At 57.2% G+C, this 27,981-nt stretch overlaps 1 protein-coding gene across 2 annotated transcripts in view; it reads right to left on the bottom strand.

The window, feature by feature from the left end:
- Nucleotides 1–207: 207 nt before the first annotated feature.
- Nucleotides 208–27,981, bottom strand: part of ALDH4A1 (aldehyde dehydrogenase 4 family member A1) — a 34,928-nt gene continuing 7,154 nt past the window's right edge. The window contains exons 2-15 of one of the 2 annotated variants that reach the window (XM_024125675.3): nt 24,692–24,785; nt 23,874–23,966; nt 15,064–15,111; nt 14,067–14,222; nt 12,363–12,512; nt 12,210–12,284; nt 10,905–11,092; nt 8,396–8,469; nt 5,741–5,937; nt 5,564–5,611; nt 4,610–4,762; nt 3,712–3,833; nt 2,442–2,560; nt 208–1,725 (exon numbers count right to left, since the gene is read on the bottom strand). In XM_024125675.3, coding sequence (XP_023981443.1) covers nt 1,613–1,725; nt 2,442–2,560; nt 3,712–3,833; nt 4,610–4,762; nt 5,564–5,611; nt 5,741–5,937; nt 8,396–8,469; nt 10,905–11,092; nt 12,210–12,284; nt 12,363–12,512; nt 14,067–14,222; nt 15,064–15,111; nt 23,874–23,966; nt 24,692–24,785 — 1,630 coding nt within the window. In that variant the 3' untranslated portion in view covers nt 208–1,612. Of the gene's footprint in view, nt 1,726–2,441; nt 2,561–3,711; nt 3,834–4,609; nt 4,763–5,563; nt 5,612–5,740; nt 5,938–8,395; nt 8,470–10,904; nt 11,093–12,209; nt 12,285–12,362; nt 12,513–14,066; nt 14,223–15,063; nt 15,112–22,296; nt 22,390–23,116; nt 23,219–23,873; nt 23,967–24,691; nt 24,786–27,981 lie in introns of those variants that run through there. The other variant, XM_024125677.3, reaches the window with a different exon arrangement.

The raw sequence follows: 27,981 nt of genomic DNA, 5'->3' as shown, positions 1-27,981 counted from the left end.
TGGCGACTCCGTCGGATGTTGTGAGTGGAGCCGGGATTTCAACCCAGGCCCTCGGGCACCACAGCTCCTGCCACCACAGCAGGGATTCGGCCACCAGCGCTCACCCTTCCTTCCATCACACCAAGGGCACTGCCCTCCTGACACCTAATGACACACTGGCGACTCCGTCGGATGTAGAAGGTGACCAGTCCCCACCAACCCCACCAGAGAGACCACCGACTTGGTTAAGTACGAGGCATTTTATTCGGTGGCATCAGGCAGAGCCTATTGCCACCTCACAGCGTAGAACCAGCAGAATCAGGAACACCTCCGGCCCCGCGCCGCCTGACCCGGCCCCTTGTGGGAAACAACCCGGACAGCATCAGGACCCAGCCCTGACCGGGGGCCAAGGTGTGTGACCGTGCACTTGGGGAATGGCCACTCCAGCCCCGCGGGGGCCCCGTGCCAGCTGTGCTTGAGGAGGGCCCAGCCCTTTCGGGGCCCCCTAAAAACTGTCCTCCAAAGTCACCACTTCTCATTCCCTGGCCACCCAGAATCTACCCAGGATGCATTCGCAAGTGTCCACCGACTGGCTGCGTCAAGGAACAGGCCTCCTAGGGGCCAGTCCACACAGAGCCACTAACATGCAAAGGAGGGGTGATTCTAGAGGCAAGCCTCAGCCCGGGCTGGACGGGGACCCAAGGAGAGGTCTCAGGGCGCTGGGGAAGGTGGGAGCAACATGTACCCGGGCCTGTTCAACCACGGCCAGCGGGTGCTGAGCTCCTGCAGGAAACCCCAGGCTCCAGAAGCAGGACCCGAGAGCTAAGGGAAGCAGCAGGAAGGGCCCCCCAAAGTCTGCCAAGCTCACAGCCCAAACAGGACGGACCAGCACATCCCACACCTTGGCAGGTGGCCTGCAGCAGTCCCCCCAGACCCCGAAACGGAGATAGCCAGGAATCCGTGGGTCTCAGGTGAGCTCAGGCACTCTGGAGCAAGGCACGTGGGGTCTAAGGCATTTGGTTGGGCACAGGTACCTGCTGGTACAGGTGTATCTGGGCAAAGAGCTGGTGAGCCGCCCGGACCAAAGAGGGCAAGGCCAACTGGTGCCCCACGCCCTGCAGCCACGACTTGCCAGCCCTGTAGGCCACTGTGGCCACACCAAGTCCTGGAGACCCGGAGAAGCCGGGGCCAAGGCCAGGGGCCTCTGTGGGTGGCGAGGTTTGCCAGGGGCCCCAGAGCTGCCTCCTTTTCCTCCACGGATCCGTGAGCTACTCTACCACCATTCCTCAGGTCCCTGAGCCACTGGGCCACAGTGTAGAGGAAAGGGAAGGGGACAGATGGAGAACCAGCAGGGCACCAGGGTCACACCTACCAGATGGAATTTCTAGGACAGCGGATGGGGTCAAGAGTGGCGGTCCTGTTCTCCCCACAGCGTGATCTCAAACCAGAGCCCGGCATCTGACTCCAAGGGTGGGACAGGCCAGGATACAGGCCAGTGGGGGGCAGGGGGCAGGCCTCGGCCCTAGAAAGGGGGTCGTCCCGTGGGGAGCGGGGTGGAGGGCCTGGGGTGGGGTCAGTGCACTGTCAGGCGTCTGGACACAGACGAGTGGACGGCGGAGGCGCCGAGGGGGGCTCACTGCATGTACGGGTAGCGCCAATCCCCCAGAGGCTTGTGGGTCTCCTTGATGACCTGGGGTGACGTCCACCGCAGGATGTAGTGGGGCCCTCCTGGCTTGTCATTAGTCCCTGTGGAAAAGACAGCTCTGTTGATCTCCCAAAAGATACAACGGCTCTGGGCAAGGGAAAAGGAGTGGGGAGGAGCTGATGGAATAAATGGGGCACCAGCACGGGCAGCACATTGCCGAACTAACCCTAACACACTCACAGCGGCCAGGGTTTCCCGAGCGCATCTGTGCGGAGGGCACTCAGCCGGAGGTGGGGCCGGGCAGGAGCCGGCGAGCAGGCAGGACGCCCATGCTCCCCAGGTCCCTGCACCCCACCTGCAAGAGGTCTGGGAGGCGGGGGAGCACCGTGGAGGCACTGGACTGGGAGTCGGGAGACCTGGTTTCCGGCCCTTGGGAGCTCTGGCAAGTCACCGCCCCTCGCCAACCCGCAGTTTCGCTATTTGTAAACAGGAGGGGATGGACTACGGTGGCCTGGAGTAGGACAGTAAAGGGTGTGGGTGCTGGGACCCAAACCCCGGCTCCAGCACTCTCTAGCCATGTGCCCTCAGGCAAGTCACTTCACTTCCCTGGGCCTCAGTTTCCCCCTCTATAAAATGGGAAGAAGAATGGCAGCACCTGAGTTTAGGAGGCTGCTGGCAGGACTGAGTTAGCACAGGGCCCGGCCCACAGTGCTCAGAAAATGGTGCTACTGCTGTTCCTGTAAACACCCTTGAGATGAAGGACCGAGGGTCTCCCGCCAGGAACTCGGCCCCCCTCTGGAAAGGGGGCCCCACTCACCAGAGGTTCGGGCCCCCCCAAAGGGCTGCTGGCCCACCACCGAGCCAGTGGACTTGTCGTTGATGTAGAAGTTGCCGGCAGCGTTCCTCAGCATCTCTGTGGCCTCCCGGACAACATCCCTACAAGGCAGGGCAGCGGTAAGAGGGCGGCCAGCTCACCCTCGTTCCAGACCCAGGGCCAACCTCCAACACCCCGTCCCAGCCCACATGGGCCACCCTGGTGAGCATGAGGCCAGCCGCCAGCTATGGGCCCTTGACAGGCTCCCAGGAGTCTCTGAGCCTCAGCCTCCTCCTCTGAAAAGGGGGTTAGCATGCCTCCCTCGCAGGGCATCTGTGAGGGCTGGATAAGGGTCAGGCCGTACGTACTCGAGGGAGTGGCCCATCTCGGTCCAATTTTCCTGCCTTTGGGAGCTGGGGAACCTCCAGACCCCCAGCCTGCCCCTCAGGTTCCAATCCCGCCTCCTCTTTTTTTTTAAACAATTCAATGTTTTCTTTTTTTTAAATTTTATTTATTTATTTATTTTTGGCTGCGCTGGGTCTTCATTGCTGCGCGTGGGCTTTCTCTAGTTGCGTCGAGCGGGGGCTGCTCTTCGTTGCGGTGCGGTGGCTTCTCTTGTTGCGGAGCACAGGCTCTGGGCACGCGGGCTTCGGTAGTTGTGGCACGCGGGCTCAGTAGTTGTGGCTCGCGGGCTCTAGAGCGCAGGCTCAGTAGTTGTGGCGCACGGGCTTAGCTGCTCCGTGGCATGCGGGATCTTCCCGGACCAGGGCTTGAACCTGTGTCCCGCGCATTGGTGGGCGGATCCTTAACCACTGCGCCACCAGGGAAGCCCCCGCCTCCACTCTTAAAGGCAGACACGGGGAGACACGCAGTACCACGGAGTAAGGAAAGGGCAAAGCCTCAGGTTTAGTGTCCCGGTGCTCAAGCTGGAAGCCTGCCTCTGCCAGACAAGCAGGGCACCTGGGCCCGAGCCTCTGTCTTCTACTCTGCAGCCCCATCAGACCCGGGGAGCAGGTCAAAGGCACTGACTCCCCGGCCCCACCCCTAGACACCTACATTCAGCAGCCAATAGTGGGGCCCCGGAATCTGCATTTTAACAAAGAGCCCACTGCCTGTGTCTACCTGCTGGTCAGGGCGGAGGTAAGGAGAATGGAGAGAAGCAAGGGCAGCATTATTACGAGAATCAGCGCCCAGGAGGGCAGTCTCCAGGGACAGCAGGGTCCTGGGGGGACAGGACACCGGGACTAGAGTGGAGGGGGCTGCGGCCACTCACTTATCCTGGGCAAATACTGCCCCCGTGAGGCCATAGCTCGTGGTGCTGTCGACCAGCCTCAGCGTCTCTTTGTACTCGTCATCCGGGTAGACGTACACGGTCAGCACAGGCCCGAAGATCTCCTGGGAGAGAAGCCCCAGGGTCAGGCCCCACCTGGCCCAACACCCTAAGGCCTCCCGTCTCCCTACTCTGGCCTCCACCTCTCCCCATCCCCCTCCTCAGCCCCTGCAGGAAGGGCCAGGCGCTGCCTCCCGCTGGGTTCCCTCGGGGATGGCTTCCACCCGGCCCACCCCACCCCAACCTGGCAGGAGATCCAAGGAGTCTCTGGCCTCCCTGCCAGCCAGACCCACACCCAGAGCCAAGGGCCCAGGCCCTTGGAAAGGAGAGACTTCTGGCAACAGCCGGCCCAGGAATTGCCCGATGGTATCAGCATCCCCTCTGCCATCGAGGGTCTGGGGGAAGACCCCCCACCCCTGCACTGTCCTCCTGGGCAAGTGCCCTGACCTCTCAGAGCCTCAGTTTCTCATCTGTAAAATGGGAACGATACGCCCACCTCATCTCTGTCAAATGCCCGGCCCACAGTTAAGAGTCTACAAGTGTCAGCCACTGAGATGGCCGCAGGGGTCTCGGTGGCTGTGGACAGCGCAAGTGCCATGACACCAGCCCGGGTCAGCAGTGTCGAAGACAGAGCACTGGATGTGGGGTCAGGAGGCCCGAGCTCAGGGCCTGGCTCTGCTCTCACTGGGTGTGAGACGGTCCCCTCGTAGGGCCTCACTTTCCACATCTGTGAGATGGGATGACGCCCCGTGAAGCGCCAGGGCCCTGTGCGTGTGCCATGCTCGGGGGAGAAGTTGCCTCCTCCCAGCCCCGGGCCGCCCGCCCCATACCGCCCCATCACCTCCTTCATGATGGGATCCTGGGGGTCCTTGCTCTCGATGATGCAGGGCTCCACGAAGTAGCCCACGGAGTCGTCACACTGGCCCCCGGCCAGGACGGTGAGGCTGGGCGAGGAGTGGGCGTGCTCCAGCCACTTCCTGATGCGGCTGAAGGACTGGGGGTCGGGGGTGGGGTAGGGGGCGTCAAGGGCTGGCTGGAGGCCATTCCCAGCAGCAGCCCCCTGACACACTCACCCCAAACACCTGTCCATGAAGGGCCCAAATTCTGAAGTGGGGGGAGCGGGGGAGGGGCCCCTGACAGCAAAAGTCGGGGCCTGGCTGAGCCAGGGCAGAGACAAGGGCAGATGTGCACGCTTGTGTGTGTGTGTATGTGTGTGTTAGAACTACAAACATCACAAACACACATATACATGTATGGCCACGAATTTTTAGGTTTACGTACGTAGGCACACATATGCCTGCATTATATGGATGTGTTTGTTACGTGTGTGTGTGTGCGTGCAGACCCACAAGTGCGCCTATATACACATATGAACCTGTACACGAATGTTTCTGTATAGGATATGTGTGCACGCGGGTGTGCGTGTGTTTACGTGGGTGAATCTACAGGCATGCTCTCACTCAGAGATCTAAATGAACGTGTTCACGGCTGTGCACATACGTGCGTGTTCGGGTTGATGCATGCGGCGTGCAGGCCTATTTGTATGTGTGCGTACGAACACAGGCACTTAAAGGGGGCTTGTCGAGCCTGGGGCAGGGTGTGCGGGAGGCGAGTTGCCCTCTGGGTACGGGTGCCTCTGCCCTTTTCAGAGCTGGCAGGGGTGGTGCGGGTGTATGCGTGGCTATCAGGCTGCCCTGCTGGAAGCAGCAGGTCTGGGTCGCCCCTATGGCTGTTCCTACCCCTCCCGCCCAGTCCAGGCACGGGACCCCGCGAACGGGCTGCTTCCTGCTCACACCTTGGCATCAATCACGGCGGAGAAGAAGCTCCCAAAATCCTCTGCAGGCTGGAAGCAAGGGAGACATGGGAGGAGACAGAGTCGGAGACAAAGGGAGCGCCCTCCCCGCACGCCCCCCCAGCCTCCAATCCCATCAGCCCCCCGCTGGGCCGTGGCGGGGAGGCCGGCGCCACTCACGTTGCCCACTTTGATCCTGCTGCGCTCCTCCAGCAGCCGCCCTTTGATCTGCGACCACAGCGAGCGGGGCACGTAGAGGCGGGAGCAGGCCGAGCACTTCTGGCCGCCGTACTCGAAGGCTGAGCGCAGGGTCCCGCTCACCACGCTGTCCACGTCGGCCGAGCGGTGAACAAAGTGGAAGTTCTTCCCGCCACACTCTTCAGGGGAGGGGCGGGGAGGTGGGGGAGCATGAGTAGGGGGTGGGCCCCCCAGGCCAGCCCGGGGGCCCAACGCACTGCCTGCACCCTTCCGCAGGGCCCTGTGACCAGCCCCAGTACTGGAAGGACAAGGGCATGAGAAGGCAGAGTCGGAGCCCGACAACCTCCCAGAAACTGATCAGCCAGGCCTGTCCTCCCACCCTACAGAGGAGAAAACGGAGGCCCAGGCAAGGGCGAAGGGCACCAGGGGGCATCAGGACCAGCTCCCCCATCTCACAGATGAGAAAACTGAGCCCTGGGGGTGCTGCCCAACATAAAGGCAGAGGAAGGACCAGAACCCAAGGCTCCCCAAAGCTGGTCCACTCCCTGCCGTGGGCACGGCTTCTTTTGAGCCTTCCCCTGACCCCCACCCAGCGAGAGGAGAGGGGGCCACCCCAGGTCCACGGCCAGGGCTGGCCCCTCTTCCTGATCCACGGTGGGGACACCCCCTCCTCGATCTCCTTGGCGTGAGGGAGCCTCGGCAGATCACTCCACCCTCCGGGCCTCGGTTTCCTCACTCGGTTAAACATCAGCTAATAGCAGCTCACGTTACAAAGCACTAACTGCCAGACTCAGGTCAAAGCACTTTGAGCTCCGTCTCACTGAAGCCTCACAGCAACCTCCCATTATTATCCCATTTTAAAGACAAGAAAACTGAGGCACAGAGAGATTAAAGTCTCATACTCAAGGGGGGAAGTGGTAGAGTAAGTAGCAGTCTCTCTCCCTCAGGGAGATGGTGGGAAGGAGACAGAACAGAAAACCATGGACAGCTCACACAAGGGACTCACTGTCCCCCATCTCGTGAAGGCTGGACTGGGGCACACTGGGGAACTGGAAACTGGAGATGCAACAGCTGGCCCTGAGGAGGGTCACCTGCCCTGACACCCCCATCACAGCTCCCACCAGCTTAAGAGGCAAACTATTATATACAGGATGGATAAACAATAAGGTCCTACTGTATATAGCACAAGGAACTAGATTCAATATCCTGTGATAAATCATAATGAAAAAGAATATATATATGTATAACTGAATCACAGTGGAAATTAACCCAGTATTATAAAATCAACTATACTTCAATAACATTTTACAAAGTTCCCACCCGCTCAGGTGTGGGGTCCAGTCTCCCCGTGACCCCCCCCCAACTTCACCCCCAGGAGCAAGAACGCTGAACCACCTCCAGCTCTGCCATTACTGCACTGTGTGAGCCTGGACAGCCCTCCCTCTCGAGAGGTCTCGGCATTTTCCCGGAGTGTGTTCCATGAAAAACATGGTCCAGGGGGTCCTCTGTCAAAACAGGGTTGTGTAGTCCAAAGAGTTTGGGAAACACTGCACATCAGCCTTTGCTCTTGAAGATAAGCAATGCATATGTTAGTGCATTAAAGGCTCTGAGAAGTCCTGCGGGTGAGGAACCCGTTTTACTTTAAACACAGTGCACGCCAAATGTCCTTGACCATGAAACTCTTTCTTTGTGGGAAAATTATTATTTTGACAAGACCTGGCCCTGCTGACCTCTCAGGCCCATCTCCTGCCACCCGCCTCCCTCCCTTCCCCAGCTACACTGGCCTTGTTTCTTCAAACACAAGCTCATTCCCACCTCATGGCCTCTGCATTTGCCATTTCCTTGGCCTAGATCTGGGCTGTGCAACAGGGCAGCCACCGGCCACACGTGGCTATTTAAGTTCAAATTAATTAAAATTAAATGAAACAAAACTTTCACTTCCTCTGCCATGCCAGCCAAGTTTCAAGTGCCCTGCGGCCACACGTGGCGAGTGGCTATACTATTGGACAGCACAGATATGGCCCATGTCCATTACTGCAGAAAGTTCTACCGGACAGCGCGGGTGCCCACGGTGGTCCATCCTCCGGACCTTTGCGAAACTGGTTTCCTTTCATTGCTCAGGTTTCAGCTCAAACGTTCCCTCCCTGAAGAGGCCTCCCACCCCACCAGCCACCCTAAGTCACAGTCCCACCACGCCCAGCCCTTGAGGGTCCCTGCCTGTCACCTCTTTGCCCTCCTTTCATTATCCACAGCCCTTCTCACTCCCTGACATCATTTATCTAGTTGTTTACTGTCTGCCTCCCGCTGTTGGAATAGAGGTTCGTAACGGCTGGGTCTCTGGGTCACATCATCCTTTGCATCCCCAGCGTCCAAAAAGTGCCTACGAACATACTCAATAATTTACTTGCTGAATGATGGATGGATGAATGAATGAATGAAAGAAAAAATGCACACTCTGAGGCATAAATGCTCTGTATAAGTGCCAGAGCAGGGGCTCCGCCCTGAAGGGGTTCTCTGCGTCTGCAGGGCCGCCCCACCTCTGGGGGCATAACCTCCGCCTCCTCCTCTTTCATGGCGGCCAGGGCAGGGAGGGGTCCCTAGGGCTGTAGGGCAGGGCACGGGGAGAGGGGCCCTTACCTCCGGCCAGGCGTGGGAAGGTGTGGAACCGGTCCAGGTTCTGGGCCACCTGCTTCCACAGGTGTTTGAAGGTGCTGAAACCAGAGGACAGGGCAGTGACTAGGGAGCCGGGCTCAGGCACCTGAGAGGGTGAGGGGCCTGGGGGGTAGGGAGCAGGCCCCACCAGAGGAAGAGGCTGGAAAGCCCAGGGAGGAGCGCTCGGGTCAGCAGCCCCGCAGGAGGCGGGCAGGGGTCACAGCGGCGGTGGTGGTGGTGATGGGGAACTGAGTAGGTGGTAGCAGCTGGAAATGGGCTGCATTCCGGGCCTACAAGGAGGGAGCAAGGGGAGGCCTGGCGGCAAGATAGTGCAGAGAAGGGCCAGGCTTTGAGGCCAGGGGATGCCGGGTTCAAGTCCTGACTCAGGCATACACGGTTGTGTGATCTTGCGCCCATCGCTTAACCTCTGTGAGCCTCAGATTCTGTGCCACTTCTGGGAACTGGAAAGAACAATTCCACCTGGCAGGGCTGTTTTGTGATGGCTCTAATGTGAGTCAAGTGCTCAGGACAGTGCTGGGTATGCTATGGGTGCCTGACGGGGGACAGGCACCACCGTGGTCTGCGAGGGGCACCACAAGCTCACGCCCAGGCTCCAGAGAACCAAGGAGGGTCCTGGGAGAGGCAGCTCAGGCCCCTACCTCCTCCCTGGGCTCCAAGTGTGACCAACCTCAGCACCACAAAACAATAAAAATGCTAATCACCAGGGAGCTGGCGACACAGTAGCTAATACTAATTTATGACTTTCCTACCTTTAAGCCCGCTGTTCATCAGAGCATGGCAAATGGGGGCCAGGCCCGCTCCGCCCTCTAATAGGCAGAGACCCATGGGGCCCGTGGCTGGCAGAGCGCGCCTTTTGGAAAACAGCCCTCCTCAGCAATTCTAACGCTGCCATCGCCACCCGGCAAACCTTAGCAGGGGTTGTTGTTGCAGGGGAGCCTGAGGCCAGGCAGAGAGGGCGAGAAGCCACCGCAGGTGTCCCTAGGACACCTGGAAGGCCCGGAGTGCAGACCCCAACATCTCCACCCCGATGACCCACAGGGACCTCAAACTCAGAGTGACCAGCATGTGATTCATCTTCTTCCCAAGGCTCCCAGGTGCCCAGCCATCTGGGCTGCCCACCTTGGTGAACGATGCCCACCTCCTGCCCCGAGCCTGGATGTTCCCACTGACCCCACCCCCCCACCCCCCCGCAGGCCTTGACCCCACGGACAGGTGATCGAGTCTCCCTGCTGCTTCCTCACTTGAATCAGCCCACCTCAGCCCGTTCCCACGACTCCACCCGAGTTTAGGCGCCCGCCATCCCTCCCCGGCCGTGGACACCTCCTGCTTCCACCCACTGGAGACGTGTGCTCAGAAGAGCCAGAGCGATCATCTAGATCAGAGGCTGCACACGCAGGGGCCCGGAGGGGCCGGACAGAGAATGAGTGAGGCCGTCCAGGTAGGCAGAGACCCAGGGCCTGTCAGGACGGGGGGAACCAGAGACCTCCCGCCCGCCTCCAGCCAATGGTGCCACATGGAAATGCAGGCCCCGTGGGACCAGGTTCTTAAGAGAGGCCCAATATTTGGATTTTTACATGAAACTGTCCCAATGGTACAAGGTTGGTCCATCCCTATTAGGAGTCAAAGAACACAGAGCCACTTGCCAGGGCCAACTGGAGAGCTACCATCTGCAATCCCTGCTTGAAACAAAAGAAGTCTGACGAAGCCACGCCCCCTGCATGTAACTTTCCGTGGCTGCCATCATCTTCAGGATAAAGTCCAGACACCTTAGCAGGCTCATGGGGCCTTATAGTCACGAGACTAAATCCCCCAAGAGGTAGGACCTTGTCCACTCCACGTGTTCACTGCCCAGTCTTAGCACCGGCAGAGCCTGGTACACGTGGGGGCTCGATCAACACCAGCTGAGTGAGTGAGTGAGTGAATGAGCAGTTGTGATCGAACCATGTCCTGCCCCCACCCTCTGACGCTCGGCCCCCAGCTCCACACTCCAGCCCCACGGGACCACGTCCACCGCCCAGAGCCCAACAGCTTCAGCCTTATGCCTCTGCATATGCTGTTCCCCCTCCTAGAACGCTCTCCTCCACCTCTGCCTGGCCTACTCGTCTGCTTAGATGCCACCTCCTCCAGGAAGCCTTCCTGACTCTCCTCCTCCAATTTATCCCAAGCTCCCTTGTGCCCTTTCCAAGGACAGTGGTGGCATCGAAATCCATATCACCAAACACCTGTAGGCTGCTTCCAGCCCGTCACACTCCTTCCTGTCCATTAACTAGTTTGGCCTTCGTGACTTCTCTGCAAGGTAAGAATCATGACTATTGTCATACAGGTGAAGAAACAGCCTCAGGGAGGTGAAGTAGCTCACCCAGGGCCCCACAGCACCTGACCTCTGGGCTCACAGCCCCAGCTCCCGGACGGAGGTCATGAGGTCTGGCGAGCGCCCCCAGGCCACCCTGCCCACCCCACCTCGGGGACTTACGGCACGCTGCCTGTGAAGTTGATGCCACACAGGTGCTCCGAGCTGGTGACAGCGTCCCCAAACGTGGGCCCGTCAGCTGGCACAAACTGGATGATGTTGGGGGGCAGACCGGCCTCCCGGAGGATGCGGTAGACGGCATAGCTGGCCAGCATGGCAGTGTCACTGGGCTTCCACAGGACCACGTTGCCCTGCCCGGGAGGCACGGTGATGACTCATGAGGCCAGGGGCCGCCAGCCCCGACTCCCACCCTACCCTGAAGCATGGCCATCCCTCACCTGGAGCCACCAGGACCCCATGCAGGCCAGGATGTCCCCTACCCAACCCCATTCCTACGGGTGCCCAGGTGCTGCACACCGGGCCCTAGAAGCCCTTGTCAGTGAGCTCACACCCTGCCCTGTCCGCTCCCACACTCTGGCTACGAAAGGCTCCCTTCCTCCGGAAGCCTGTGCCCACTGGTCCTGCCAGCACCCCTCGGGCAGGTCTGTTCTGGGTGTTTCCAACTCGCTGGGCGCTCACGGGGCGAGGCTGGGCAAGTGCTCACAGGGCTCTGCCCGCACGTGTCCTGGACGAGGGCACGTGAGTGCCGGGTGTGTGTGCGTCTGTCTGAGTGCAGATGCGCGAGGATGGCCCTGTGCACGAGCACCCTTCCAGATCACCCAGCTGCCCCTGACAGCTGTCAGCCCTCCTCCTGCTGCGCCCTGAGCCACCCAGGACCTCCGAGGGCAGGGCTGCATCTCCCCCATCGATTGGGAGCCGATGGCCACCTTCACCCTGATAACGACAGTGGAGCCCACCGACTTCGAGACCACCTGCCCAGAGACAGACCAAGCCCAAATCCATACCTGTTCCGTCATTTGCTAGCCTTGCAACCCTGACAAATAAGTCACCAGGCAGAGCAAGCACTCAACGGTGAGCTGTAAGTATCATCGTTAGTAGCAGCCCGTATATAATGCTAAGCCTGCACCGGGCCAGACCTGCCTGGCGTTAGATGCTTCGGTCACAAGCATTTGCTCCTCATGACCCTGTAATGTAAGCTTTTCTTTTACTTCCGCTTTGTAGATGAGGAAACTGCCTCAGAGGAGGGCGGGGACTTGCCTGGGGTCACCCAGACAGAGTGGGGCAAAGCTGGGACCCAGACCAGCCTCTGACCCCCAAGCCTTTTCCACAGCCCCCAGCTGCCTCCACTTTCTGTGCTTCTCCCCACGACGAGGGCTGGGACCCCAGAGGCTCTGACGCGGCCTCCTGTCTGTTGACAGGGGAGTGATGACCCGTTCCCGCCACGCCCGCCCGCTGCCAACAGCTCACCATCAAGGCCGGCGCCCCCGCCAGGTTGCCGCCAATCGCAGTGAAGTTAAAGGGGGAGATGGCTGCCACGAAGCCCTGGGGAGGGAGGAGGTGGTGAGGCCAAGCCCAGGGCTTCCAGCAGCCCCCAACCCCCGCTCCACCACCTGGGGGTACCTCCAGCCCCCGGTACACCACGCTGTTGGTGCTGGGCGGCACGCTGATGGGCTGCTCCCCCTCCAGCTCCACAGCAAACTTGGCGTTGAATCGGAAGAAGTCAATGAGTTCGGCCGCGGCATCGATCTCTGCTTGGACCACCGTCTTCCCCTGCGAGGCGGGAGGGCCGGGGGGGTCAGTGGTGGAGGACGTGCCTCCCAATAGCCCTCTTATGACACCGGACCCTGAGCCCACGGTGACACTGGGTTGCAGGTGCATTTGGGCCGAGAACCAGGAGACCTGAGGACTGTAAACATTTCCTTAGACTGCCTGCTCCTCCTGACGGCGACCGTGAGCCGTGGGGAAAGGACTCTGGGCAGCAAGAATCGGGCTTTCTCGGATCGGGCGGGCCCTCCTTGGGTCACTGGCAGCTGCTCACCCTGCTCAGGACGCACAGCAGGGGAAGCTGAGCTAAGATGCACTGCCTCCTGCTCTGCGTGGCCACCATGCTTCCCACAAGCTCCTGAGTCTTAAGTCAAATAAAGAGGCACCTTCACCTGGTCTTGGAGTGTGTGCGCCTCTTCCTGCCCAGGTGTGGCTCACCTGGGACACGCTGGAGCCCGACACCCACCCCAGGGGCTCTGCTGAATCAGGAGACACTTAGCCGGGTGTGGAGCTGTCATACCAGCTCCGTGCAGCAGAGGGCGCCCTCACTACGCGATGGAGACCCGGAAGAGCGCTGGGGTCACCCTAACCCCCCTAAGGCGAAATTAACCCTCTCTCAACTGCTAATGCCACTCCCTGGCTCAACATGCATTCAACTCAAAAAACACCTATCAGGCACTTCTGTGACTCCAGGAAGACACGGTGCAAGACACAGAAAGACAGAACACTAGCATGTGATTACTAGGCCCAAAAACCTTGTAAAGGGGAAACAAACACAAAGGAAGTCATTACACCCCGATGGAATCTGAGCTATAACCGACAGAGGAACAGCATGTTGGGGAAGGGGGGCGGGCCCAGAGGTAGGACAGATCGTTATGGACTAAGAAGGTTCTGGAAGCCTCACAGAGGAGGTGCTATCTGGGCTAGACCTTGACAGTTAAGAGTTCATGGGGCAGAGAAGACAGGGAGCATTCCAGGCAGGGGACCCGGGGCAGAGGCAGGAGATGGGATGCTTGAGGTGTCCAGGAGCCTTGCTAGGTCCAGGCTGGTGACATCATGGGCGGATGGCCTGGCAGGAAAGGGCAGAGAGGCTGGTGAGCTGGACAGAGGTGGGAATGGAAGGGCTCTGGGGGCTGGCTCAGGACTTGGGACGTGACCCTCAGCCAGAGCGAGAGAGAGATCTCGGTGGTTCATAAGGCTAGAGTGACCTGCTGGAGGTGTCACTCTGAGGGCTGCATAGGTCTGACGGAGCCTGGAGGACCGCGTAGGGCAACTGTCAGTCCAGGCAAAGCACGACAAGGGCCCGGCCCAGGGCGGGGACAGAAGTGGATGGGAGGGGCCATTTCCAGAGTAGGACACGCAAGCGTAGTTCAATCCACCTTGTCTACAAAGTATATAGGTCTGTCCCCTCTCCGAGGCCTGGTCCCTCAAGGACACCTCCTGGGCTCCCGCACGCAGAGCAGGGCTGGGCACCCAGAAGCCACTCAGTTGACGCCTGCTGAATTGGATGGGGTACGACTGCCTCCCCTACATCCCCGGTTGTGCCGGACGGCATCTCACCTGTCCCACCATGGTCTTGGCCAGGACCTCTGCCCTGCGCGGCCCACTCAGCATATCTGCCGCCTTTAGGAAGACCTGGGCCCGGTCTGCAACAGGCTTCAGGTCCCACTCTTTCCTGGCGGCCAAGGAGGCCTCGATGGCTCTGTGGAGCAGGGCCTGACGAAGAGGGAAAGGTTGGGGGCTTCCTCCTGCAGCAGGAAGGGTCCCAGAGGAGCAAGGGAGGGAGGAGAGATCTGGAGGTCACTCTTCACCCGGGGAAGACCCCTGGCTCCCTCGGCCCTCAGCCCCCTCCCCCTACAGCGCCAGACGCTATGTCCCATGGCCAGCTGGGTTGCCCCAGGCTCCGAGCCTGCCCTGCTACAGTCTGGAGGAGTCCAAGGGGCCTGCCAGGTAGGGCAACATGCCAAGGACTTGCTCCATTCTCTCTCATGGTCTCATCAGGGCCTCCTCTTACTCCTGGGGGCTGGTGCTCCTGAACACGCTGTCCAGAGCCTCCAGCCCTTGAGATCCAGGCCTGACCTTGCCCTTGCCAGGCCAGAACTGCAGTCAGAGACAGACAGACACCTGCCGCTGGCATCCCAGCTGCCAACTGCCCTCATCACCACGTGACACCAGCGCCTTGACCCCGTGGCCTCTCGCTGGCCCTCCCTGATGCCAATTCTCTGCCTGGCTTTCCATCCACGATGCCTCCAATTTCCCTGACTCAGCCTTCCAGAATCCCCTCCCCCTCCCTAAATCAGGGTAGCCTCACAAGGGGCATGTGTGGGGATGTCCCAGCCCTGGCCAAAGCAGCTCTCATTAGGCACCAAGTTAACCCTGGCACGCCTGGCCCAGTCAAAGACACGTGCCCGGGGACGCCCTCAGTGCCAGCCGCCCCCCGGACGCCCCCACCCTCCATGGCCCGAGAGGGGAGCAGTGACTGACCTCTACCCCCATGGCAGCAACTAACCGGACAAGACGGGGTAGCACCCCAACCCCAAAGTCGCCAGGGACTCACCTTGTCTGCATAGCAGAACTTGGCCACCTTGTGTCCATGGTCAAAGGGCTGAAAGAGAGAAGAGTGAGGTCGCTGTCCAGGAGGGAGGTGCCAGGGCAGGTGGGGATGGAGCCGGGCTCAGAGCTGGCATTGCAGGCCACTTGCTCTCTGCCCTCCAACCCCCATGATGACTTCTCCAATCGCCCGGGCCCACGCTGACCTCTCCACCTTGAGAGTTACAGGGGCACCTGCTGTTTGATGAGCTCTGGAAGGTTCACGGTGCAGGAGAAAGGTATGAACAGAACAGTCTTTGAGGGAAAGCATGGATGTTTTGGTCAGACACAGGTTCGAATGCCGGCTCTGCCCCCTACTAGCTGTGCAGCTTTCTGTAAGCTGACTTTCCTTCTCCAAGTCTCCCCATCAGGGAAACATGGAGAGGAGGACCCAATGGGGTCACAGGTGAAAAGTCCTCCAGCATAGCTCCTGCCCTTACAGCTGGGTCTGGTGTGAGGCTCGGTGGTGGGCTGTCACCACGGGAGGCCCTAGGCGATGCACTGCGTTGTGAAACACTCGGGATTTCTGCCACCCCCCAAGGCCCTAGAGGAACAGAGCAACTGCTTCTCGAGCCCCGTGCTTGGGACCCAGATTAACTTGTCTAAAAGGGATGAACCCCAACAGATGTTTACAAACAGAACCCGGCAGTGCTGAACGTCAGCCTGGGCGACAAGGCAGGGGAAACACCACTTGTTTCCCAACCTATTTTTTACACCATAATTATCAGCACTTTCGCCACCTATAAGTCTTCCAATGGACTGTTTAGGGCCTTCCTGTCTAATGGCACAAGCCAGGTTTCATGTGCTCAATAACCACGTGGGGCTGGCGGCTGCCGAAGAGAACAGAGCAGATTCAGAACATTTCCACCATCATCTCAGAAAGTTCTACCGGGCAGCACTGGTGTGGTCTGAGTGCAAAGTGGCCCCCCCGGCATGGTCACCTGTATCCTGTCTGTACCTGAGATTGGCCTGTGACCCTCAGGGGCCGAGAAGCTGGGGACCCGGGACCTTCTATTCAGCACATCCAATCCCAGTGGACTGCGGACACCCCAAGTCAGCAATACATCCGGGTAACAGAGCTCCCGCCCTCACGCCGCCACGGCCCCAAATGCCAGGGCTCCAAGGATGACACATGGCCAGGTCAGTGAGGTGGTACGGGAAATGAAAACCAGAAGTGCCCACCGGGGGTTTATCAAAATCCCAGTGTCTGGAAAAATATTCAGGTGCTGCAGTGGCCACGGAGGCCGGCGGAGCTGCAGGTGAGGTCGGGCTCTGGGCGGTTACAGAGACCCGGTGAGCGAGGCCGTGGGGGCCGCTCTGGGCTGACACCTGGCACACAGCTGTGCAGACCTGCAGAGCCCGCAAACCCCAGGCTGTTGTGCTGACACTCCAGGTGTGGGCCCTCTGGTTGCTGATCCAGCTGCAGGGGCTCTAGGATGTTTCTGTGGGTGACCCCTGCCCCAGGCCATCTTCGGAACCCTCCGAGTAGGGGCCCTGGGCCCCCCCTTAACCCTGCACATGCTGCTCAGGGCTCCACCTGGACAGATGTGTGCTCAGCCCATTTGCAAAAGGGCCAGCCCTTCACGCCCCTAAATCAAAGACCTGTGAGTTTCCTGATCCGTCCAAAGCACGTGCCAGTTCCTGGCTTCAGGAACTCCAAGCAGGCGGGTTTCTTAGGCCAACGTCATGATGGCGCTTGGAGCCCAGCTTCCGCCCTAGCCCACCGTTAGCCCCTAAACCGCCTTGTGGAGAAATCCATCAGGAATAACGGAAGATGCTGTGTGGACCCCTCAGGATCTTTCTTGACTGTGGACAGGACTCAGTGATATCACAAAACCCCACGTGGCACCTGCGTGAGAACTCGGGTGGGTTAGCAGAAAGTCTCTTGACAAGGTAGTGAACAACTTCCAGTGGTTAAAAACAGTTCTGGGGCTTCCCTGGTGGCTCAGTGGTTGAGAGTCCGCCTGCCGATGCAGGGGACGCGGGTTCGTGCCCCGGTCCGGGAGGATCCCACGTGCCGCGGAGCCGCTGGGCCCGTGAGCCGTGGCCGCTGCGCCTGCGCGTCCGGAGCCTGTGCTCCGCAACGGGAGAGGCCACAACAGCGAGAGGCCCGCGTACCGCAAAAAAAAAAAAAAAAAAAAACAGTTCTGTCTCTCACTTCTTTTTAACTAGCTCTTTTTTACATGAACTAGCTGCAGGCCCCTGGTTAAGGAACAGTGATAGTTACTGTCAAGCTAACATTAGTCAGTTTCCTGCGTGCAGGCACCAAGTGTTTGACACGGATTAATCCGTTGAACCCTGACAACATCCCTCCGTGGCGTGATTGTTACCCCATTTTACATATGAGAAAGCTGAGGCACAAAGAGGTCAAGCAGCTCCAAGATACGTAACCAGCAAGCGGGCAGAAAGGGGCCTCCTCATGGTGACTAGGGTGGGATGCAGCTGGGTCTTAGGAAGCTTCGAGAGGCCCACAGCCTGAAAACCCTGAGGCTCCTTCTCCTTTGCCTCTGTTCCTGAGAGCTGGTGGCCTGCATCTTTCAACAGACCCGCTTCCTTAGTTTCTCTTGTCCTCTGTGGGCAGGTGTTCAATGCCCTCCCCACAGCTCCCAGCCCCGCAAAGAAAGATGCTTGTTGCCGGTTCCAAGTTTCCAGGACAGGTAATTCCGATCGGCCCAGCTGGGGTCAGGTGCCCATCCCTGGATCCAGCATCCCTCAGGGGGCAGCACCACACGATTTCAAAGGCTGCCCTGGCTCACCGCATGGGGGCAGGCGAGGAGCTCATCAATTTGAGCAGACACCACCCCCCCACCCCAGACGCCACTGCGCCTCTCTACCTCGCATGGAATCCTCAGTGCTTTGTTCCAAGCGACGCCTTCCCCGGCCTCCCAGGCCCCCCACCTGCTGTGGACTCCTCATCGTGGCCCTCCACCCACCTTCCCATCCCAGCTCCCTGGCTGCTCACGGGCACCTGGCCCTCCAAACATCTATGTCCGGACTCACTTCTTCTGCCAAGCCCACACTCCTAATCCCTCCTCTATCCTGAAATCAGAAAGCATTCCAGTGAGCAATGGGCTTTTTCAGAAAGTCTCACCCTCCTTAACCCCCTCCAATGGCTTCCTGGGCTCTTGGAAGAGGCTCTTAACCACAGCCAACAAGAACCACACGTGGGACTTCCCTCGTGGCACAGTGGTTAAGAATCCGCCTGCCAGTGCCGGGGACATGGGTTCGGGCCCTGGTCCGGGAAGATACCACATGCTGAGGAGCAACTAAGCCCGTGCGCCACAACTACTGAGCCTGTGCTCTAGAGCCCGTGAGCCACAACTACTGAGCCCGCGTGTCGCAACTACTGAAGCCCACGCGCCTAGAGCCCATGCTCCGCAATGAGAGAAGCCACCGCAGTGAAAAGCCTGCACTGCAAAGAAGAGTAGCCCCCGCTCGCTGCAACTAGAGGAAGCCCGCGTGCAGCAACAAAGACCCAACGCAGCCAAAAACAAATAAATTAAATAAATAAATAAACAAAAACCGTATATATATGTGTACACACACAAAGACACACATACACTTCCCTTTTGTTCATAGCCAAGATGCATATTTCCTTTAAGCCCTTCTGGGCTAAAATTGTCATGGCCATAACAAGGGATAAAAAGGGATGGGGTGGTGCCTCTGCCTGGGGTTGGAGCAGACCCAGGGGTTCGCCCTCAGGCCACCTTGTGGGGAAGCACCGCAGACTTCCATTCAGCCTTGAGTCCTGGTCAAGATCCCCAACTGTCACCAAAGAATGTCACTCTCACTCTTGAACAGACTGACAGTTGAGGCAGCAGTATGGGTGCCATTTCTTAACTGTCAGGCCAGACTAGGTGCCTCCAAGGGACTTTCTAGGAAAGGCAGGCTGTCTTATCGCTGTCCCATTATCCAGCAAAATCCCCGCTGCGAGAAAGACTTAAGGAGAATGCAGGAGGGACACGCAGACCAGCTACTGCTCTGGCCGGGGCTCTGAGAGGCAAGAGGGATGAGTGGAGAGGGCTGGGCTGGAGACTGGAGCCGCTAGAGGGTCACCCCACATGCGGGCTCACAGGAAGGCCACTTGTGTGGCCACATCTTCGTTCTCTCAAGAGAAGCCAGACATTTGAATTTGTACATGAAATCGCCCCACGTTTAGGTTTTGGAAACAAAGCTACCAGCTATCGATTTGCAGCCTAAGCTCTGGATGGAAAACCCACCCCAGCAGTGGACATGGGGCCTGCAGGGTGACCTCTGGGCATATCCTCAGGCACTGGGCTTTGATGACACCCTAAGCCCACACGACAGTGTGTGAGAAGCAGCCCCACGAAACATCCGTGCACGAGATGTGTGACTCTTGTGGGAATTTGTCACATCACTGTGTCCTTCTGACACTTTCAGGAGAAATTTTTCTCTGGGTCCAGTATCAGAAATGGCTGTGCTTCTCCTACCACACAGTGGGGGATTTATTTCAGGAACACTCTGACTAGGGTAAGTGATGTGTTCTCCTCTCCACTGTAGACCAGGAGGCATAAAGGCAAGTCTGTGGCCATCTCCAGCAAGTGCCTAGGGCCTCAGGATTTTGTGACCAGCAGGTCACAGCAAGAATATTATCTTGCCGCCATATGCTAATTAACACTCTGCTTTGAAAGCCCCTTTAGAAATAGTCAGGGTGTGAATGAATTCATTTGAATCAAAATCAAGGGGATATGGTTCTGGGGAAACTGCATCCATCATCCCTGTTCTGTATCTAACTGTGCCACCCCAGGAGGGTCACTGATTGTCTCTGAGCTTCTCCCCTGATCTGTAAAATGGGCAGCTAACCTCCTGCTCTTCCAGCCTCCAAAGGGGGTGGCAGGGACTGAGGGAGGAGCTTGTGCAGAGGGGACAGAGTCTCAACAGATGTGTCTGTAGACGGAGTCTGGGCTCCAACAGGAGGGCTTCTAGGAGGAGGTGACACCTGGCCACGCCCTGGGTGCTTACCTCTGCTGAGCTCATTGTCAGCTAGACCACTGGTTCCCAAATACAGACCAGGACTTTGGTGACTGTCTCTCTTTGGAAGGATTATCTTTTTTTTTTTTTTTAAGTATAGATGAATTTCCAATATTGTGTTAGTTTCAGGTGTACAGCAAAGTGATTCAGTTATACGTATTTTTTTCCAGGTTATTTTCCATTACAGGCTATTACAAGATATCGAATATTGTTCCCTGTGTTAGACAGTGAATCCTTGCTGCTTATCTACTGTATATATAGTAGTGTGTATCTGTTAACAGAAGGATTCTCTTTGATTCTGACATTCTATCCTTGCTTCCTACTCCCTAGGCTGGCGAGTGGGTCAACTTTTCCAAAGCGACGGCAAAGCTGGGGGCAGCTGCTGTTTTTAACTTCTTCTTGGCGGGCGCGATGTTGGCACCTTTTATGAGAGTCCCCTAAGACTGCCTTTGGAAGATTTATACCGGTGCACGGAATTCAAAATCTTGCAGGGACTCTAAGTCCTTTTGGAGGCAGAGACCCCATGTTGCATGCTTATGTGCTGCCCGAGAGACAGACCCCAGATTCAGGGGAGAGGCTGAGCCCTGCCCGCCCACTGGACTTACAGACACCTGGTACCGCACGTCCGAAGTCCACACCTCCTCGTCCCCCACCACGCACGGGATGGCTTCCGTCTGGCCCTTCAGCTCCTTCAAGGCCTGGGGAGAGGAGGAGAGGTCAGATGAGCACTTCCTTCCCCTCTACTGCCCGCCTAAAACACCGATGCAGAGTCTGCCAACGCAGATGCCCAGGAAGGAATAGAAATGAGGAGGGGGCTGGGCGGGGTCTGTGGTCAGAGACGCTGTGCTTGCTTCCCAGGGGCGGGGCCAGACTCAGCTCCCACACTGTCACTTCCTGTCCTGCAGGAAGGTAAGGCCAGTATTGCCAGGTCTTCCCATTAGAGAAAAGATTTAAAAACCTGTGTCTGAAATTTATGTGAAATCTCACAATTTTAGAACACTGGCAATTAATGGGAGAATTCTTTTTTTTTTTTTTTTGGCCACACCTTGCGGCTTTGCAGCTTGTGGGATCTTAGTTCCCCGACCAGGGACTGAACCCGCGCCCTCGGCAGTGAAGGCGCAGAGTCCTAACCACTGGACTGCCAGGGAATTCCCGGGAAAATGTGTTTAAGCATAAAATATCTGTGGACTTATGACCCCTGACCTGGCACCCCAAAGAGATCCAGATTGCCACCCTACTGCTCCCAGGTCCCCCACCCGCCTCCAGATGCACAGCTCTCCCCAGATTCCCAGTTTCCTCCCGGGGCTGGGAGCAGAGGCAGGAGGGCGTGGGTGGCTGTCAGCACGGAGAAGTATCATGGGGGCTGCTGAAGGCCGTCTCTGCCCAGGGCCCTACACCACTGGGTGCCCCCCACCCTCCCATTACCTTCTGCAGTGCATCTCGCTCAGGGCTGCCCTGCGTGAATGCCAAGACGGGCTCATTGGCCACCTTCAGGGAGGAGACGTGCTTCCAACACAGCCTGGGGAGCAAGGGTGGGGAACAGAGGTGGACAGGTCAGCAGCGGCCACCACCAGCCCCAGCCCTTCTGTCTCTGACAGGGGCTCCTAGGTTGGCCCAGCATCTTGAAATCCAGGGCAACTATAGAACTGGGGGACAAGAACCAGCCTTGGGATCCAAAACCCATGTTCAAGTTCAGATCCTGCCACTTTGTGTCCTCGTTGTGTTAGTTTCAGGTGTACAGCAAAGTGATTCAGTTATACGTATTTTTTTCCAGGTTATTTTCCATTACAGGCTATTACAAGATATCGAATATTGTTCCCTGTGTTAGACAGTGAATCCTTGCTGCTTATCTACTGTATATATAGTAGTGTGTATCTGTTAACAGAAGGATTCTCTTTGATTCTGACATTCTATCCTTGCTTCCTACTCCCTAGGCTGGCGAGTGGGTCAACTTTTCCAAAGCGACGGCAAAGCTGGGGGCAGCTGCTGTTTTTAACTTCTTCTTGGCGGGCGCGATGTTGGCACCTTTTATGAGAGTCCCCTAAGACTGCCTTTGGAAGATTTATACCGGTGCACGGAATTCAAAATCTTGCAGGGACTCTAAGTCCTTTTGGAGGCAGAGACCCCATGTTGCATGCTTATGTGCTGCCCGAGAGACAGACCCCAGATTCAGGGGAGAGGCTGAGCCCTGCCCGCCCACTGGACTTACAGACACCTGGTACCGCACGTCCGAAGTCCACACCTCCTCGTCCCCCACCACGCACGGGATGGCTTCCATCTGGCCCTTCAGCTCCTTCAAGGCCTGGGGAGAGGAGGAGAGGTCAGATGAGCACTTCCTTCCCCTCTACTGCCCGCCTAAAACACCGATGCAGAGTCTGCCAACGCAGATGCCCAGGAAGGAATAGAAATGAGGAGGGGGCTGGGCGGGGTCTGTGGTCAGAGACGCTGTGCTTGCTTCCCAGGGGCGGGGCCAGACTCAGCTCCCACACTGTCACTTCCTGTCCTGCAGGAAGGTAAGGCCAGTATTGCCAGGTCTTCCCATTAGAGAAAAGATTTAAAAACCTGTGTCTGAAATTTATGTGAAATCTCACAATTTTAGAACACTGGCAATTAATGGGAGAATTCTTTTTTTTTTTTTTTTGGCCACACCTTGCGGCTTTGCAGCTTGTGGGATCTTAGTTCCCCGACCAGGGACTGAACCCGCGCCCTCGGCAGTGAAGGCGCAGAGTCCTAACCACTGGACTGCCAGGGAATTCCCGGGAAAATGTGTTTAAGCATAAAATATCTGTGGACTTATGACCCCTGACCTGGCACCCCAAAGAGATCCAGGTTGCCACCCTACTGCTCCCAGGTCCCCCACCCGCCTCCAGATGCACAGCTCTCCCCAGATTCCCAGTTTCCTCCCGGGGCTGGGAGCAGAGGCAGGAGGGCGTGGGTGGCTGTCAGCACGGAGAAGTATCATGGGGGCTGCTGAAGGCCGTCTCTGCCCAGGGCCCTACACCACTGGGTGCCCCCCACCCTCCCATTACCTTCTGCAGTGCATCTCGCTCAGGGCTGCCCTGCGTGAATGCCAAGACGGGCTCATTGGCCACCTTCAGGGAGGAGACGTGCTTCCAACACAGCCTGGGGAGCAAGGGTGGGGAACAGGTGGACAGGTCAGCAGCGGCCACCACCAGCCCCAGCCCTTCTGTCTCTGACAGGGGCTCCTAGGTTGGCCCAGCATCTTGAAATCCAGGGCAACTATAGAACTGGGGGACAAGAACCAGCCTTGGGATCCAAAACCCATGTTCAAGTTCAGATCCTGCCACTTTGTGTCCTCGGGCATGTGACCTGCCTCCTCTGAGCCTATTTCTCCACCTATCAAGTGAGAATAATCATAGAAACTCACATGGTTGCCTGAATTTTTTTTATTTTCGTTTGTTTTGTTCTACTGTATATATAGTAGTGTGTATCTGTTAACAGAAGGATTCTCTTTGATTCTGACATTCTATCCTTGCTTCCTACTCCCTAGGCTGGCGAGTGGGTCAACTTTTCCAAAGCGACGGCAAAGCTGGGGGCAGCTGCTGTTTTTAACTTCTTCTTGGCGGGCGCGATGTTGGCACCTTTTATGAGAGTCCCCTAAGACTGCCTTTGGAAGATTTATACCGGTGCACGGAATTCAAAATCTTGCAGGGACTCTAAGTCCTTTTGGAGGCAGAGACCCCATGTTGCATGCTTATGTGCTGCCCGAGAGACAGACCCCAGATTCAGGGGAGAGGCTGAGCCCTGCCCGCCCACTGGACTTACAGACACCTGGTACCGCACGTCCGAAGTCCACACCTCCTCGTCCCCCACCACGCACGGGATGGCTTCCGTCTGGCCCTTCAGCTCCTTCAAGGCCTGGGGAGAGGAGGAGAGGTCAGATGAGCACTTCCTTCCCCTCTACTGCCCGCCTAAAACACCGATGCAGAGTCTGCCAACGCGGATGCCCAGGAAGGAATAGAAATGAGGAGGGGGCTGGGCGGGGCCTGTGGTCAGAGACGCTGTGTTTGCTTCCCAGGGGCGGGGGCAGACTCAGCTCCCACACTGTCACTTCCTGTCCTGCAGGAAGGTAAGGCCAGTATTGCCAGGTCTTCCCATTAGAGAAAAGATTTAAAAACCTGTGTCTGAAATTTATGTGAAATCTCACAATTTTAGAACACTGGCAATTAATGGGAGAATTCTTTTTTTTTTTTTTTTGGCCACACCTTGCGGCTTTGCAGCTTGTGGGATCTTAGTTCCCCGACCAGGGACTGAACCCGCGCCCTCGGCAGTGAAGGCGCAGTCCTAACCACTGGACTGCCAGGGAATTCCCGGGAAAATGTGTTTAAGCATAAAATATCTGTGGACTTATGACCCCTGACCTGGCACCCCAAAGAGATCCAGGTTGCCACCCTACTGCTCCCAGGTCCCCCACCCGCCTCCAGATGCACAGCTCTCCCCAGATTCCCAGTTTCCTCCCGGGGCTGGGAGCAGAGGCAGGAGGGCGTGGGTGGCTGTCAGCACGGAGAAGTATCATGGGGGCTGCTGAAGGCCGTCTCTGCCCAGGGCCCTACACCACTGGGTGCCCCCCACCCTCCCATTACCTTCTGCAGTGCATCTCGCTCAGGGCTGCCCTGCGTGAATGCCAAGACGGGCTCATTGGCCACCTTCAGGGAGGAGACGTGCTTCCAACACAGCCTGGGGAGCAAGGGTGGGGAACAGAGGTGGACAGGTCAGCAGCGGCCACCACCAGCCCCAGCCCTTCTGTCTCTGACAGGGGCTCCTAGGTTGGCCCAGCATCTTGAAATCCAGGGCAACTATAGAACTGGGGGACAAGAACCAGCCTTGGGATCCAAAACCCATGTTCAAGTTCAGATCCTGCCACTTTGTGTCCTCGGGCATGTGACCTGCCTCCTCTGAGCCTATTTCTCCACCTATCAAGTGAGAATAATCATAGAAACTCACATGGTTGCCTGAATTTTTTTTATTTTCGTTTGTTTTGTTTTGTTTCCCGGCCGCACTGCACATCACATGGGATCTTAGTTCTGCGACCAGGGGTCGAACCTGTGCCCCCTGCAATGGAAGCGCAGAGTTCTAACCACTGGACCACCAGAGAAGTCCCTGGTTGCCTGAAGTTTAAGTTCATAGGTGCAAAGCCATGGCTTAGTGTTTTGCACATAGGGAAGGCTTATTCTCCCTTTATTTCCCCACAATGCAGACTTTCTTCCAAACAGACCCGAGTTACTTCTTTCTCTAAGCAGGAAAGTCAGAGCATTCCAGAGCTCAGTCTCATCAGAATGTGAAACAGCTGAGACTCCCTTGGCACAAAGAGCTGAGCTCCGGGTGGGCAAGAAGGGCCAAGAGGTGGGCCGTGAACTTGGAGGAGTGCTCTGAGCTCGGTTTACAGACACAGGGAGAGCTGCTGTTGGGGTATGGGGTCTGATTCCTGGGTACTGAGCTCCAAGAACTCCTTGTTCTGCAGACCTCATTCAGTCTTAACCTGTATGACCTCACTGATGAGTGCCCACCAGTGGCCCCCCACCCCGAATGTGTCTGGGGGTCCCAAGGTGGGAGGACAGGTGGGTAAGAGTCAGTCATTCCACTCACGGACGTAGGGAACAGACTTGTGGTTGCCAAGGGGGAGGGGGTTGAGGGAGGGATGTAGTGGGAGGTTGGGATTAGCAGATGTGAGCTACCGTATGGATATACGGATAAACAATAGCCCCAGGAAGGAATAGAAATGAGGAGGGGGCTGGGCGGGGTCTGTGGTCAGAGACGCTGTGCTTGCTTCCCAGGGGCGGGGCCAGACTCAGCTCCCACACTGTCACTTCCTGTCCTGCAGGAAGGTAAGGCCAGTATTGCCAGGTCTTCCCATTAGAGAAAAGATTTAAAAACCTGTGTCTGAAATTTATGTGAAATCTCACCGTATGGATATACGGATAAACAATAGCAAGGTCCTACTGTAGAGCACAGGGAACTATACTCAATATCCTGTGATAAACCATAATGGAAAAGAATATTTAGAAAAAGAAAGTATATATATGAATAACCGAATCACTTTGCTGTACAGCAGAAATTAACACAACATTGTAAATCAACAATACTTCAATTAAAAAATTTTTTTGTTAATGAAGAATTATTGTTCACACGTGATCCCAAATAAGCCACACAGTATTCTATTGTCTTACTACTGGTGAAAATGGTATACAAACAAAATAACATATACTTAAATGAAAAGAGTTGTAAATACAGCCTTAAAATTTTTCAAAAACAAAACAAAGCAAAAGAGTCAGTCATTCCAGAGCTGGAGGAACCCCAGTGGTGGGACTTCCCCTCCAGGCCTCAGTTTCCCCATCTGTAAATGAGGACAATAATGAGGACAGAGCCCACCTAGGGCTCAGGGGGCACATCAGATTTGATAACACCATCGTGGCATCCGAAGGGCCTCGCCAGTGGCACGGTGATAGAAGGTAATTTTGATCCTAAAAGTAAAAAGACTAGGTCAAGATCAAGATCAAGAGAAACCTGGATTTGAATTCAGAAAAACCCAGATCTATCTCCCCCTGGTGTCAACACCCCACGGGCAGCACCCGTGGGTGGACGAGTCGGATAACTGGTCGCCGAGGTTGGGAGGACACACGCCTGGGGGACCATAGGACCTCCAGGGATGAAGGTGTTGGAAAGAACCTGTCATAGGATTTGGGTTATAGAGGGGTAATTTGGGGAGGGATAAGGAAGCTGGGGCTGGCTCTGGATCAGGAAGCTCAGCAATCCTACAGTGGGGTGAAAGAGTAGCAGTTCCTCACTTGGCGAGGTGGGGGGATGCCTGGTACTTTGGGGGTGGCAGGGTGACCTCTGTGCTTAGACAAAACTATAAAGAGGGCCTGTTCTGTCCATTTCATCATGGCCTCCGGTGACCTTGTCTGAGGCTGGGTTTCTGCGAGGTTGTTTATGCCCAAGAGATCCAAACAGAACGGCTACGAGTACTGGGCATTTTTTTTTCTTTCTCACTGAGACCGGGTCTGGGGGCTCGAAGACCCAGCCTGGGAGGCCAGGAGGAAGGACACAAAACCAGGGGCTGTGAGAGCGGGTCCTTCATTGATTCTACAAGGTTACTGGGCACCTGCTCCTTCTCTGGAGACACAGCGGTGATCAAGACAGCAAGGCCTGTGGCTGCAGGCAGCTGACCTCCAGTAGGGGACGCAGATAGGAAAGGAACACAGAGGTGACAAAGGGGACAGGAAAATGAGGAATGGGAAGGGCAGGGCTGCTTCAGCGGGGGTGGTCAGGGAGGGCCTCTCGGAGGAGATGACCTCTGCCAGAGACCTGAAGAAGGTCTGAGAAGAGCTGGAAAGAACGTTCCAGACAGAGGGACAAGCAAGGGGAAAGGCCCAGAGCAGGGAACATGAGTCAGGAAGAGCAGAAAGGGGCCTGTGCAGTGGAAGGGGAGGAAACGGATGGGGAGGGAGCAGGGCCAGAGCCCTGGGGCTCTCTCCTGCCCCTCCCTCCAGGTCCACCCCAGCCCTACCCACCACACCCAAGGAAGCCAGCAAGCCTCAGGCCCCACCCTTCCCCAAACAGAGGAAGAAATGTGAGGCTCCTTGGCCCTCTGTGGAGCTGTGTGACCTTCAGCTGGATTCCTCGGTATAACACGGAGACACCCATCTCCTGGGGTTATTCTGGAGATCTGAAGAAATAATAATGCAAAGCTACATGTGTGCCCCAAAACTGAAAATCCACATGGCCCCCTCCCACCTACAGCAGTGGGGAAGAATGGAGAGGCCAGAACATTTCAGTGGCCACAGGTCTCAACAGCCCAGCAGGAAAGGGGAGGGTGGTATCTACTCCTCCACCCGCCACCATCTGGAAGGTTCCAGATGCCTCTCTCTGGGCC

This window comes from Physeter macrocephalus, unplaced genomic scaffold, assembly GCF_002837175.3.
Source record: "Physeter macrocephalus isolate SW-GA unplaced genomic scaffold, ASM283717v5 random_126, whole genome shotgun sequence".
Taxonomy (NCBI): Eukaryota; Metazoa; Chordata; class Mammalia; order Artiodactyla; family Physeteridae; genus Physeter; species Physeter macrocephalus.
Note: the sequence above shows the minus strand (reverse complement) of the source record. Positions and strands in the feature narration are given on the sequence as shown.